Consider the following 11,784-nt stretch of genomic DNA (forward strand, 5'->3'; position numbering starts at 1 on the left):
TCTATTACTGACACTTCTTGACTATAATTTTTTAGTATCTTTTTTTTTTTTAAGGCTGTACCTGTGGCACATGGAGGTTTCCAGGCTAGGGGTCTAATCAGAGCTGCAGCTGCGACCTACACCACAGCTCACGGCAATGCCAGATCCTTAACCCACGGAGCGAGGCCAGGGATGGAACCCGCGTCCTCATGGAGACTAGCTGGGTTCGTTACCACTGCGCCACGACGGGAACGCCTCCGCCTTGACTGTAATTTTAAAGTCAACGACCCTGCTTTTGTTAACAGACAAAAGCTCATCTACCTTTTGCCAAGCTTCATCACTTAAGACCCCAAAGGTGAGAGTTTAATCTTCATGAAGGTTATAAAACTTACTGCAGGAAACCGGGTCTGCTGCTAACTGTGGCAGAGACATCAAGAAATCAAACTTTGTACCTTTATAAAAAGCACCTGACCAAGGACAAGACAGGAATAAGTCATTAAGCAGTTTAATTACGGGAGTTCCCTTTGTGACTCAGCAGTTAAGGAACCCGACTAGGATCCAGGAGGTTGTGAGATGGATCCCTGGCCTCGCTCAGTAGGTTAAGGATCCGGCGTTGCCGTGCGCTGTGGGGTAGGTCCCAGACGCGGCCTGGATCCCGCGTGGCTGTGGCTGTGGCTGTGGCTGTGGCTGTGGCTGTGGTGGAGGCTGGCAGCTGTAGCTCAGATTCGAGCCCTAGCCTGGGAACTTCCATATGCTGCAGGCGTGGCCCTCAAAAGCAAAAAGCAAAACAAGACCTAACAAAAAACCAGAAGTTAAATTCTATGTCAAGTTCTTGAATTTAAAACCAGCTGGGAAATTTGGGGGCTAATTACGAACGAGTTCAACCGCTGCCTGCCCAGCTCAGGTTCTCCCAATGAATCTAAGAACCTGCTGAGGAAAACCCCGCACACCGACGATTAAATCACCTGAGACTTATGACCCGACTTCCGAAGCTTTCCGTGCGCATTTCCCGGGGTGGGTGACCTCTCAGAAAACAGCTCAGAAAGGGTCATAAGTGGCTCTTTCCTGTCGTGCCGTAACCCCAGCATTTTCCGCTTCCTCCGTGCGCATCGGAGCTGACCCGGAGCCAGGCAGGCCCTTCCGCGCGTTTCGTGTCCGGCGTTCGGGAACCTTGGGGAGGAGGGGTGCCGACCGTGAATCCCGCGTGGACGAACCCCAGCTGTCCGAGGGCCAGCTGTCTGTCAAGGAGCCCGAGTGGACGGGCCCCGCACACCCGCCTCTCTACCAGCAGCGGTTTAGACGGTGACAGCGGCCAGGCCTGCTCCGCACGGGTCGGACACGGACCGGCCCCCCTCAGGGCGCCTGTGGGGACGGGGGGGGGGGGGTGCATGAGGGGCCGATCTCCCCCCGTGGCTGACGCCGCTTTGCTCACAGCAAGCACCCGAGAGACGTGGAAAACGAACCCGACAGTGAACCGTCGAGGGGCGGAATGCAGTCAACACGCTCGCGTGCGCTCAGCGAGAAGCTCCCGTGTGCGCAGACATGCGCGTGTCCCTGCCCGCAGCCCTGGCACGCCGCCCGCGCTGCCGCCACCGCCCAGGACACAGATCCAAACCATCCAAACCGCAGCTGCCAGCGGGCTAAGGAAGGTGGTTCCTCGTGGGAGAAGCTTCAGAGGTTTCCCTTTTCGTCAAGGGCCCGAATGCAGAGCTCGGACGAGCGCATCGGAGGAGCCCTGCATCCCCCCGACCCCCGGCTGCCTATCACCTCCCGGGAGCCTGCGCCTCGCCCGGAGCCAGAGCCGGCCCCTTGGTAGCGGCCTCCGGTGGCGGCGTCCCCGCCGGGCCCTCAGGAGACCCGACTGGCCGAGTACGTCCGCCCCAAGCGGCGCCGGCCGCCCCACTGGCACCTCGCGCAGCCGCCGTCGGCACCGCCGAGTGCCAGCCCTCGGCCTCCGCCCCGTGGGGAAGCTCCTCTGTCAGCAGGTGGGGGAGGCCAGGGACCCCCTGCCGGGGCCCAGCGGACACGCGGACAGCAGGAAGCAAACTCGCCCCAGGGCCAGCGCCACCCCTTCGGCCCCTCCCCTGGGCTCCTCGCGCCCAAGAGCAACCCTGCAGCCTCCCTCGGGCTCAGCCGCCTCCAGCCTGGAGCGCCAAGGTCTTCCAGGAGCTGGGGGTCGGAAATGAATGCAGTTCCGCCACGTCCCCGCGGACCAGCAGGAGGAGGGCGCCTGGCTCTGGGGCAAGGGCTCAGGAGGACCTGGTCTGCACAGGTGACACAGAGGTGGCTGGCCTGCCGGGCCAGGCATCCGTCCCTCCACAGCCGAGCTGCTCCCGACAAGGCTGATGGTGGGGGCCTGTGCATTTTCACTGCCACCGGGGATGTGGTGGCTTGACTCTGGCACAGTTTACCCATCTGCTCTATTGGTGATGGGCATTTGGGGTGTCTGTGACCACGGCTGGTTCCTGCGAGCGGGGCCCCCCAGAGCGGCTGCGGGTGGTGGGCTCCAGCCGGGGCTTTGTCTGACTCCAGGTGGTTCTCGGTGGCCCTGGAGGTGAGACCTCCTCTCCCTTGTCAGTGGGACAAGCCTGAGTTCCCGCTGTGGCACAAGGGTTGAAGGCATCTCGGGAGTGCTGTGAGGCAGGTTCGATGCCTGGCCTGGCACAGGGGGTTAAGGATCTGGTATTGCCACAGCTGTGGCTTAGGTGTACCTTGCAACTGCGGCTTGGATATGATCCCTGGCCCAGGGAATTCCATGTGCTGCGAAACGGGCAAAAAAGAAGAAAAACATGAGTTCCCGTCGTGGCTCAGAGGTGAACAAACCCGAAGAGGATCCATGAGGATGTAGGTTTGATCCCTGGCCTCGCTCAGTGGGTTAAGGATCCAGCCTTGCCAGGGGCTGTGGTGTAGGTGGCAGATGTGGCTCGGATCTGGCATTGCTGTGGCTCTGGCGAAGGCCGGCAGCTTTGGCTGCCATCACACCCCGAGCCTGGGAACCTCCATATGCCGCAGGAGCGGCCCTAAAAATACAAAACAAAACAGAACAAAACAAGAGAGAGAGAAAAGGACAGTCCCCAGCGCCGTTCTGGGGACTCAGCAGCTGCCTTATGGGCCTGAACCGCTGTCCCGCCACCATCACAGGTGCTCTGTGGCCGTCACGCCCACGACAGCACTGACCACGGCTTTGTCTCAGTGAAGGGTTAACTCACTGGAATTCGCACCTACTTCAGCTGGACCCTGGGAGATGCCCAAAAGTGCACCCAAGTCTCCAGGGGGCACGAAAGTGTCGGGGTCTCCGAGAACCACGGGGCAGGTCCCGTGTCCCGGTTTTCATGTGAAGCAGGTGCGTCGGGCCAGCGCGGTCCCCGGAGCACCCTGCTGTGTGACCTGGGGCGAGTTCTGAGCCTCTCTGTGCCCCGTCCTCCTCTGGAGCACCAGGCACTGGGAAGTGCTGACGGCGGGAGCACCGTCGGCTCCCACCCACCCCGCACCCCTGACGCAGGGCCTGCTTACCCTGAAGGGAATCACGTGTGCAGCTCAGGTGCCAGCGCCCCCGGGGCCTCGACCCGCCCTCTGCCAAGCGAACGTGGGCTGCTGGGCAGCAGGGGCGGCGGGCAGCGGGCCCCCGAAGGCAGAGCGCAGGTCGGAGAGCCTCCGGGGGCGCAGCAGGCAGGAGGGGACCTTCTGTGACGATGGGACCTTGCGCCCTGCGGGGGCTGCTCACGCAGCTGTGCCTCCCGCGGGCCGCCTAGAAGCCCGCCCGGCGGGGCAGGAGGAGCGGGCCAGGCGCCTGGAAGCCCCGCCTCAGAACCGGGAGATGCGACGCCCCCCACCCCCAGGCTGCGCGCTTCCAGGTTCCAAGCAGGGTGAGGGCGACTCGGGAAGGCCCCGCCGCCGGGGCAGGCGCGCTCACGGGGCGCCCCCCAGTGGCTGCCGATGCTCTCGGTCTGCGCGGGAGCGGAGGCCGCTGAGGGGGAGCCCGGCTCCTAAAGCGGCCTTAGGCTGAAGCAGTGGGGCTCCCGCAGGCTCGCAGCCCGCAAGGGGGGGTTGGGGGACACAGAGCAGGGCCCAGAGGATGGGGGGGACACAGAGCAGGGCGGGGAGGTTTGGGGGGGGACACAGAGCAGGGCCCAGAGGATGGGGGGGACACAGAGCAGGGCGGGGAGGTTTGGGGGGGACAGAGCAGGGCCCAGAGGATGGGGGAAGGCGTAGGCAGGAGCAGAGGAGCCGGGACCCAGCAGCTCCCCGAGCTGCACCGGGGCCCACCCAGGTTCCCACAGCTCCTCGTTCACCAGCAGTCTCGGAAGCGCAGACCCGTGACCGGCACCCCTGGGACCCTCTGCTCCCGCGCCCAGGCCCCCGGCCCCCGGTGCTCCGCCGGCCGCCTCCCGGCCATCCTCCAAGCCCCTTCCGCTGGGCCGCCAGTCACGCCTGCCTTGCCGGCTCTTGGGCTAAACATCCTCTGACTTTCTCACCCGGGTGGTCTCGCGGCCAGTGACACCCCAACAGGAAAAAGGCCTGGGAGGGCCTGGCAGAGGGCTGCCACGTACCCAGCCCACAGGGAGCCTGAGCCCCCTACCCGGGGGGAGCAACCGCGTCCGCCAGGGCTCGGGAGCACGCCGTTCGCCAGTCCAGACGGGCGGCCAGGGTTCCCCGCGCGGCTCTGACTTTACTGAACCCCCCCGAAGCGTATTTTCAAAACAGGGGAGCTGGACGGAACACACAGAGACGACTCAAAGCTGCTGCTGAACACAAACAGGTGTCAACAGTGACACGTAAGCGACAAAAGTCAGGACAGGAAGTGACACAAACGCCTCCTCACCCCCTACCCACCCCCAGCAGCCGCCCGGGAGCCTCACAGAAGTGCAACCGCGCCGCAGAGCGCGTGCAAGGCTCCGGCGGTGTCCCGGCGTCGTCCCCTTTAGGCCCCGGGGGAACAGCCGCGGTGCACACTCGCCGCCATTCACACACCCCAAGTCGGCTCTCTGGCGGGTGTCCCAGCTCTTGCGCGGAGGGGGCCCCTGGGGAGGGCGGCGGCGGCACTGGGCCGTGCCCGAGGGCACAGCCCATGTGGGCTTAGCACAGAACAGAGTGTCCTGGGAAAGGCGGGTGTGGGGGAGGGGCCCCCGTTCCCCGCGACGGGCTGGCCCCGGCCACCTCCACATGGGGCTGCGGACACTCAGGGGAGCCAGGAAACGGGCAGGGGCCTGGGGCGTGACTGTCTCGATGACGCAGGACTGTGTGGGCCAGCTGGGCCCCGCTGTGTCCCCAGGCCCAAGGCGCCCTCCCTGCGTTCACATGCACAATCTAGGCGACGGGCAACGGCGGGGACGTCACGGGCCAAGAGGGAGGCCACCCACGCCATCCAGGGAGCCCTGTCTCCTGGCCCCAAGCCCAGCCCAGAGCAGGTGGGCTCGGGGCCCAGAGGAGAGCAGCGCTCGTGCCGAGAGCCGGGCTGTGACAGAGGCGGGACGCACGGGCTGGGTGCGGCTCAGCAAGTCCCCGCATCCTCTTTCGCCTGAAGCAGGGCGGGCACGGCGGGACAGGGACCCCGGCGGGACAGGGACCCCGTGTGCAGCAGAGGGATCCAAACGCGTCTCCCGGCAGGGCCGGTCTGGGGACGCCGCGGAGGCCAGGAGGCCAGAAGGCAAGCTCCTGCCACCGGCCCCAGCCCCCCTTCGCCCAGCAGGAACTCTCCTGGACGTCGGGGGCGGGGGGGCAGGACCGCCCCCAGCGCTGGGGTTTGGCCGACCCCGTCCTCCACGAATCCCACACCCTGGCCTGCGCAGGGGCCGTGGGGGACAAGGGAGCGTCCCCCCAGCACCAGCTCCCGCCCGTGGGGGGCTGGGCGCCCCGAGGGGACGTTCGAGGTGGCCTGGGCGGGAGGGGTTGGAGCGCTTGCCCTCATGCTGGGCGTGGGGCCAGGGTCCTATTTTAAGTGGCAGCGTCGCCTGCTTTCTGGGCGGGACCGTCCTGAGGACGGCGGCGTGGGGGTCTGCAGGAAACCGCGGGGCCGGGCGCCCTGTCCCGTCTGCGGCACGAACCGCCCCCCTTCCAGGCCTGGCGGGTCTCTGGGGTCACGTGACCAAACCACCACCTGCCCAACTCGCGGCGTGTGGTGAAGGCTCAAGGGCACATCCCCGTTTTCCTTCCGCAGCCGCCTGTTCCCAGGGAGCTCGGACCAGCGAGGGGCCGTGAGCGGGCGCCGGAGCCCCTCCCTCCGCGCCAGACCCTCCGCCGGCCAGGTGAGCGGTCCCCCGGCCCCCTGCCCGCGCCCGCTTTCTGCCCGCTGGCATAAGGCCCATGCGAGCAGCTGGGAGAGGGGAGCTGTGCTATCTCTGGAAACCAGTCTGTGAACCCCCACACTGGTTCCACCGAAAGGTGAAATGCCGTTTATTTCTCGCGCCTGGGGCTGGAGTGACCGGGCAGACCGCTAGCCCTTCTCACAGCTCAGACGAGCAGACCTGTGGCTTCGTGTCCGGAGTTGGAGGCAGAGAGCCTGTCAGGATTCGCTGGTGTCGACTGGGCCCTGGAGGCCCCCTGAGGGCTGAGCACGACCGATCCCCCCCCACCGCCGCCGCCACTCTGATGAGGGCAGGGGACGCTCCCGAGAGCAGAGGGAGCTGCCCAATGCCCGTGTCAGGCTCCCCTTGCCACAAAGACGCTCGGTGGAGACCAGCGCCCCACACCAGGGCCTGTCCATCGGCCCGCTCACAGAAGCCAGGCCTTTAGTGTCTCTGGGGACCGGGGGGCGGGGGCAGCTCACCAGCCGTGTGGACCTTGAAGGCCTGGGGTGCGGGGGTGGGGTGGGGAGGGCTCGGCTGTGGGAGGGGACAAGCGGGGGGGGGTTGGGGGGGGCGCAGGACGCGGAGAGGGCCCTTTGCCTTGCGGGAGGCCGTGTTCCTTTCCTCCTGGCACACAAGCTCGCTGGTGCAGAGGGGGCAGCGGTGGCCACCAAAGCCCCGGTGCCGCCCCGCGTCAGAAGGCGCCCCTGCTCCTGAGGAGCCCGGCCCCGCTTTCCGACAGCACCAGATCTGCAGTCCCCCTTCCTCCAAGCCGCCCACTCGACCCCCGTCCTGCAGCAGGCCCCCGCCTGCCCCTCGCTGCGCCCTCACGGCTCCAGACAGAGCACGGCCGAGATGGGGTGCTGCACCCGCGCAGTCCTCTGGGACTCGGCTTTGGAAGGAAACACTGAAGCTGGCACGATGCTTCAAGGTGCTGCAAACGGGACGCTGCACAGCCAGCCCGAGACCAGGGCCTGAGAGCTGGGGGCAGCCGAATGCAAACAGGAGCACGGACCCCTACCCCACCCGACACACACAGTGTCCTGAGCAGCCAAGGGGACACCAGGCAGTGTGCTTGGGCTCAGAGGAGGAGCGGGCACAGCACCCGGGGCGCCGGGCCTCGGCAGGTATGCTGGGCCTCGCCCCCCACGAGGAACAAGCCGCGCCCAAGGTCAGGAGCGGGTGTGCTGAGGGCCTCCTGGCGCAGCCCAAGGCTCTCAGGAGACCAGAGTCGCAGCAGACGGGGCCGCAGGGTGGCGGGCGGACGGCGCCCGCAGGAGCTGCTGGCAGAGCCGAGGACAGCGTCTCCAGAACTCTGGCCTCCAAGGTCCGCGGTGGGTGCGACACAGTCACCATCGTACAGCTCGCTGGCTACACACCTACCAAGACGACAACCAGGCTGGGTGCCGGAAGATGCCGGGTGGAGGCAAAACCTCCCCCTCTCGAGTCCAGGTCCGGGGTGGAAAGGCGCCAGTGAAAAGGAGGCTGGACACTGGTGCCGGGAGGGACCCCTAAGCCCCACTCGGACCTGAACCACAGGGTCAGGCTCACGCCCCCACCTTCTAACTCTGGAGGCTACCCTGGTGCGCTGGGGTGGGGCCAGGGGGCGAGGCAGGACCCCAGCAGCCCTTCTGTGCGGCTGAGGGAAGGGCCCTTAGAAGCCCTCGACCTGAAAGTGGCACCAGAACAGGCCTGGGGCCGTCTTCCCAGGAATCCCCAGGCTTCTGCAGGGGCAGCGCGAGGCTTCTGGCGGGAGGGGCGCGTGGTCCTCAGGCTCCACGTGAGGTCCAACCCTCGCCCCGAGCAGGGGCAACACCGCTCCGAGGGGCCCCAAGAAAGGAGCCCCCAAGCCCAGGGGGAAACGTACATTCAAACACTCAAGGCAGCGCTATTCCTAGAGCCGCAAGCCAGCAGTGCCCCAACGTCACCCATCGCGAGCAGACAGACCAGCTGGGGCCCGTCCACACCGCGAACCCTGCTCAGCAGCAACAGGACAGCCCTCTGCCTGGGCTGCATCACCGGGGGCGCCGGGCGCGGGCGCCAGGGTGCTGGGTGCCCGGCGGGGGAGGTCTACGGGCTGGGCGTCCGCGGCAGATCTCGACCCCCGCACCGACCCTCATGTCGCGACTCGCACCGGTGCGACCTCGGGAGGATCTGCCACGGCCAACGTGGAGCCTGCGCATTGGGGCTGCCACACAGGCAGCTTCATGAGCAAATATCTGCATGTTGTGTCGTCTCCCCGAGTAAACCCAGAACCGGTGGTGGAGAGAGAGCTGGTGGGCCCAGCAGGCCAGGTGGCTCGGAGCCCCCCTGACCCACAGCTCTGCAGCTGGCAGGCCCCCCAAGACCAGGGACGCCGGGCACCACAATCCGCCCGCTGGGACACATGGTCCCTGGGCCTGACTCTGAAAAAGCAAAGGAGGCTGTGGCGGCCTGGGGCCGCTCGGCGTGCTGAGAGCGACGGGAGCCGGCGTGCCCAGCGCTCACCCCGGCAAGCCTCTCCGGAGGCCTTCCTCTCCTGGGAGGGTCCCAAGCCTGGGAGGCGGCTGTGCCAGCACAAAGGTGTGCACAGGGAGGCCGGGCCCCAAGCTCTGGTGACCCCTCACCAGAGGCTGTGTCTATGGCAGAACCACCTGACTGCAGACCCCCGTTGGGGTCCACCAGCCAGCCTGGGGGCGGGGCTGGCCACAAAGATGCCAGGGAGAGCCGGAGTGCCTCGGGCCCAAGGCAGGCCCTGGCCTAGAGAGAAGCAGACCTGGGGACACAGCAAGCAGCAGGCCTGCCCCCCCGTCCAGCACCCGGGCCCGCTACCAACCGACGGGATGCCTCAAACCCCCCACCCCGGCAAGGACCGCAGTGGGCGCCCGGGAGGCCTGAAACCCCGAAACCCTGGTCGCTTGTGGAGACGGACGCCGGGACGGCCAGGCCGTTTCCTGACCTCTTCTCAGTGTTCACAACCTCCTCCCCGGTTTGCCGTAATTAGAAAGGCAGGCCCCGGCTCCCTCCCGGGGTGCTCAGCCGTCTTCATTAGGTTGACACTCGGCATCCTGGGACTCACTCAGGGCCTAAGCGCCAGCGCACGGGACACGTCACAGCTCCTTCCTGTGTCTCAGACCGCGGAGCTCGGGGGTTGGGGCGCGGGGGCGCGGGTCCAGAGCAGCTTGTGGGCCTGAGGCAAGAGCAGGGGGCAGGGTCAGGACGCGGGCAGAGCTCTTCACGCGCCAAGGACTCTGCTCACACGTGCATCAGTGTTGCACACGCGTGTGCCCTGAGGCGGCGAGAAGAGCACGACCAAGCCGTGTACGCAGAGACCCCCGCCAGGCAGCCGGAGAACGCGGCTCCAGACGCAGGGTCAGGGTTCCACAGGCAGCCGGTCCGCCGTCACAGGCCGGGAAGACCGCTCACGTGTGCCGAGTCCATGCTCCCAACCTGGGGTCACCCTGTGCGACCCTGCGGCCGGGCTCGGGGCAAGGAGGGCCTCACACGTGCAGCCCGGGCCTGCCCGCCTTGGAAGGTCCGTGACACGGTCGCCACTGTCTGAATCTGCAGCGAAGGGCGCCCCAGCCCCATCTGCTGGCTTAAGTTTGAGGGGAAGGAACATTGCTATCCCGCAGCCGGGGCGGGGGGGCGGGGGGGTTGGGCATTTACAGAGAAACCACATTGTTCCTGGGACAGAGGCGGGCGAGCCAGGCGGCTCCTGTGGGGACTGTTACCCAAAGCCCCTCCCTCGCAGACTCCAGCTCTGTGCAGCCCCCCACCCCGCCATCGAGGCCAGGACCCGTCAGAATTTCCATGGGCCCAAGGGTGGTGACGCATGCAAACCCAACCCCCTGGCGGTCCCCCGCCGAGGGCAGAGGCCCTGGAGGAGACGAGCCCGTCACACAGATGGACTCGAAACCGAGAACCCGCATCTCCCGGAAACATCCCACTGGCCGGCCTGCCGGGGCGGGCGCGTGCCTAGACAACGCTTCATCGGCGGTGAAGGGAGGGGGTGCTGGGGGGGGTCCCTGCACCCCACCCTATTCCAGAGCCACCCGACTTGAACCTGCCCAGGATCCACCGCTGGGGAAGCAGGCGGGCCACACCCGCCGCCCCTCGGGAATCGGGACTGGGCCCAGAGCGTCCCTGACTCAGGGCGGCCCGGCCCCCCGACGCACGGCCTCCGCTGCTTCTGTTCCAGGTCGGCGGCGAGATGTGTGCCCACAACATGTCCTGGATCCGGTACCCCAGCCGCGTCTCCACGGACGTCGAGGCTGTCATAGCCGCGCAGAGCGCTGTGTCCAGATGCACGCTCGTCTACGCGGTTCTGTTTGTCCCCGTGAGCCTGGCGGCCGGGCTCTTCAACCTCGCCACCTTCCTCCGCGGCCGTGCCAGGCTGGGGGGCCTGGACGTCTGCCTGCTGGACCTCACCGCCACCGGCCTGCTGGCAACGCTGCTCTCGCTGGCGGCCATCGGCCGGCCGGACTACCTGGCCACGACCAATCTGGGCTGTGCCGTCCTCTCCCTTCTGTCCAACGCCTGCTACTTCAACGCCCAGTACGTGCAGCTGGTGCTGCTCTTCGCGTTCCTGCTGCGGCGACCCCCGCCCTGCCTGCGTGCGGCCGCCCAGGGGCCCCGGGGGCCTGCCGCCAGCCTGGCTGCCGCTGGGGGCTGTGCTGTCTGCAGCTCCCTGGGGGCCGTGGCCCTGCTGGGCACCTCTGGGGAGCTTGACCACACCACGCTGTGTCAGGCGGACCCCCTGACCGCCTGGCCTGAGTACGAGATGGTGAAAGTCAGCCTGGGCTTCGGGCTGGCCCTGGTCCTGCAGCTGGCGTTCCTCGTCCTGCTCGGCGTCCAGCGGGCCAGGCGGGCTGCTCCGGCCCAAAGGGACGCGGCCTCCGCTTGCCCGGTGGTTCCGGCCATCGTCCTGACCACGTTCGCCTGCCGCCTCTTCTACAACGTGGCGCTCGTCCGGCGGGCCAGGCTGAAGCTGCAAAGGGACATCGGCTCCCCCGGGGACGAGCTGCTCATGAACCTGGCGGAGCTGGCCCTGTTTGGAGAGAGCTGCGTGGGCTCCCTGGCCACGCTCTTCCTCCACAAGCCGTGCAGGCTGGCCCTGCGCAGCGTGCCAGCGCGTCTCTGCCAAAGCTGCAGGAGAGGAGCGGCTGGCACCAGCTTCGCCCTCAACGGAGTGGGGGGCTAGCTTGGAGCCCCGCCTGCCGGATGCAAGCCTGCGGCCAGAGGAGGCTCCCCGCAGCGCTGCAGAGCCTCGGCGGCCTGGGGAGTGCCCAGGGCAGGACAGGCCGTCCGGAGGGCACTTCCCAGAGCCCAGCTGTCTGGCATCCCCCCCAGTTTGCGCCACGCTCGACACCTCAGCCCAAACTGACACCCCCACCCGGAGGGATGTGCCCAGCGTGGGGAGCGAGCGCTAGCCGAGCCCGGATGGGGGCGGAAGGTCCTGAGGTGTCTGCTTGCTGGCACCCCCCTCCCCCCATCAAAGGGCGGGGAGCAATCTTGAAAATAAAGACATTATTTAAGGAAC

General features: G+C 67.1%; 2 protein-coding genes across 5 annotated transcripts in view; one reads left to right on the top strand and one right to left on the bottom strand.

The window, feature by feature from the left end:
- C3H7orf50 (chromosome 3 C7orf50 homolog) overlaps nt 1–11,784 on the bottom strand; it is a 94,794-nt gene that overhangs the window by 45,080 nt on the left and 37,930 nt on the right. The gene's annotated exons all lie outside the window — the stretch shown is intronic.
- On the top strand, nt 1,057–11,783 carry LOC102162791 (uncharacterized). 3 transcript variants are annotated; one of them, XM_085016282.1, is made up of 6 exons: nt 1,057–1,310; nt 1,414–2,823; nt 5,230–5,387; nt 5,507–5,626; nt 6,137–6,224; nt 10,444–11,783. In XM_085016282.1, exons 3-6 carry the CDS (start codon nt 5,278–5,280, stop codon nt 11,443–11,445), a joined length of 1,320 nt encoding a protein of 439 aa, XP_084872408.1. In that variant the 5' UTR covers nt 1,057–1,310; nt 1,414–2,823; nt 5,230–5,277; the 3' UTR covers nt 11,446–11,783. The 3 variants fall into 3 exon arrangements, with proteins under 3 accessions (XP_084872408.1, XP_013843135.1, XP_013843136.1); XM_013987681.3 differs by lacking the exons at nt 1,057–1,310; nt 1,414–2,823 and having other exon boundaries at nt 4,773–5,387; XM_013987682.3 differs by lacking the exons at nt 1,057–1,310; nt 1,414–2,823; nt 5,507–5,626 and having other exon boundaries at nt 5,026–5,387; nt 10,444–11,593.

The sequence above is a fragment of the Sus scrofa genome, chromosome 3 (assembly GCF_054392235.1).
Source record: "Sus scrofa isolate SSC_HxYL_T2T_F1_AM1 chromosome 3, Sscrofa_HxYL_maternal_Yorkshire_Landrace_v2.0, whole genome shotgun sequence".
Classification (NCBI taxonomy): Eukaryota; Metazoa; Chordata; class Mammalia; order Artiodactyla; family Suidae; genus Sus; species Sus scrofa.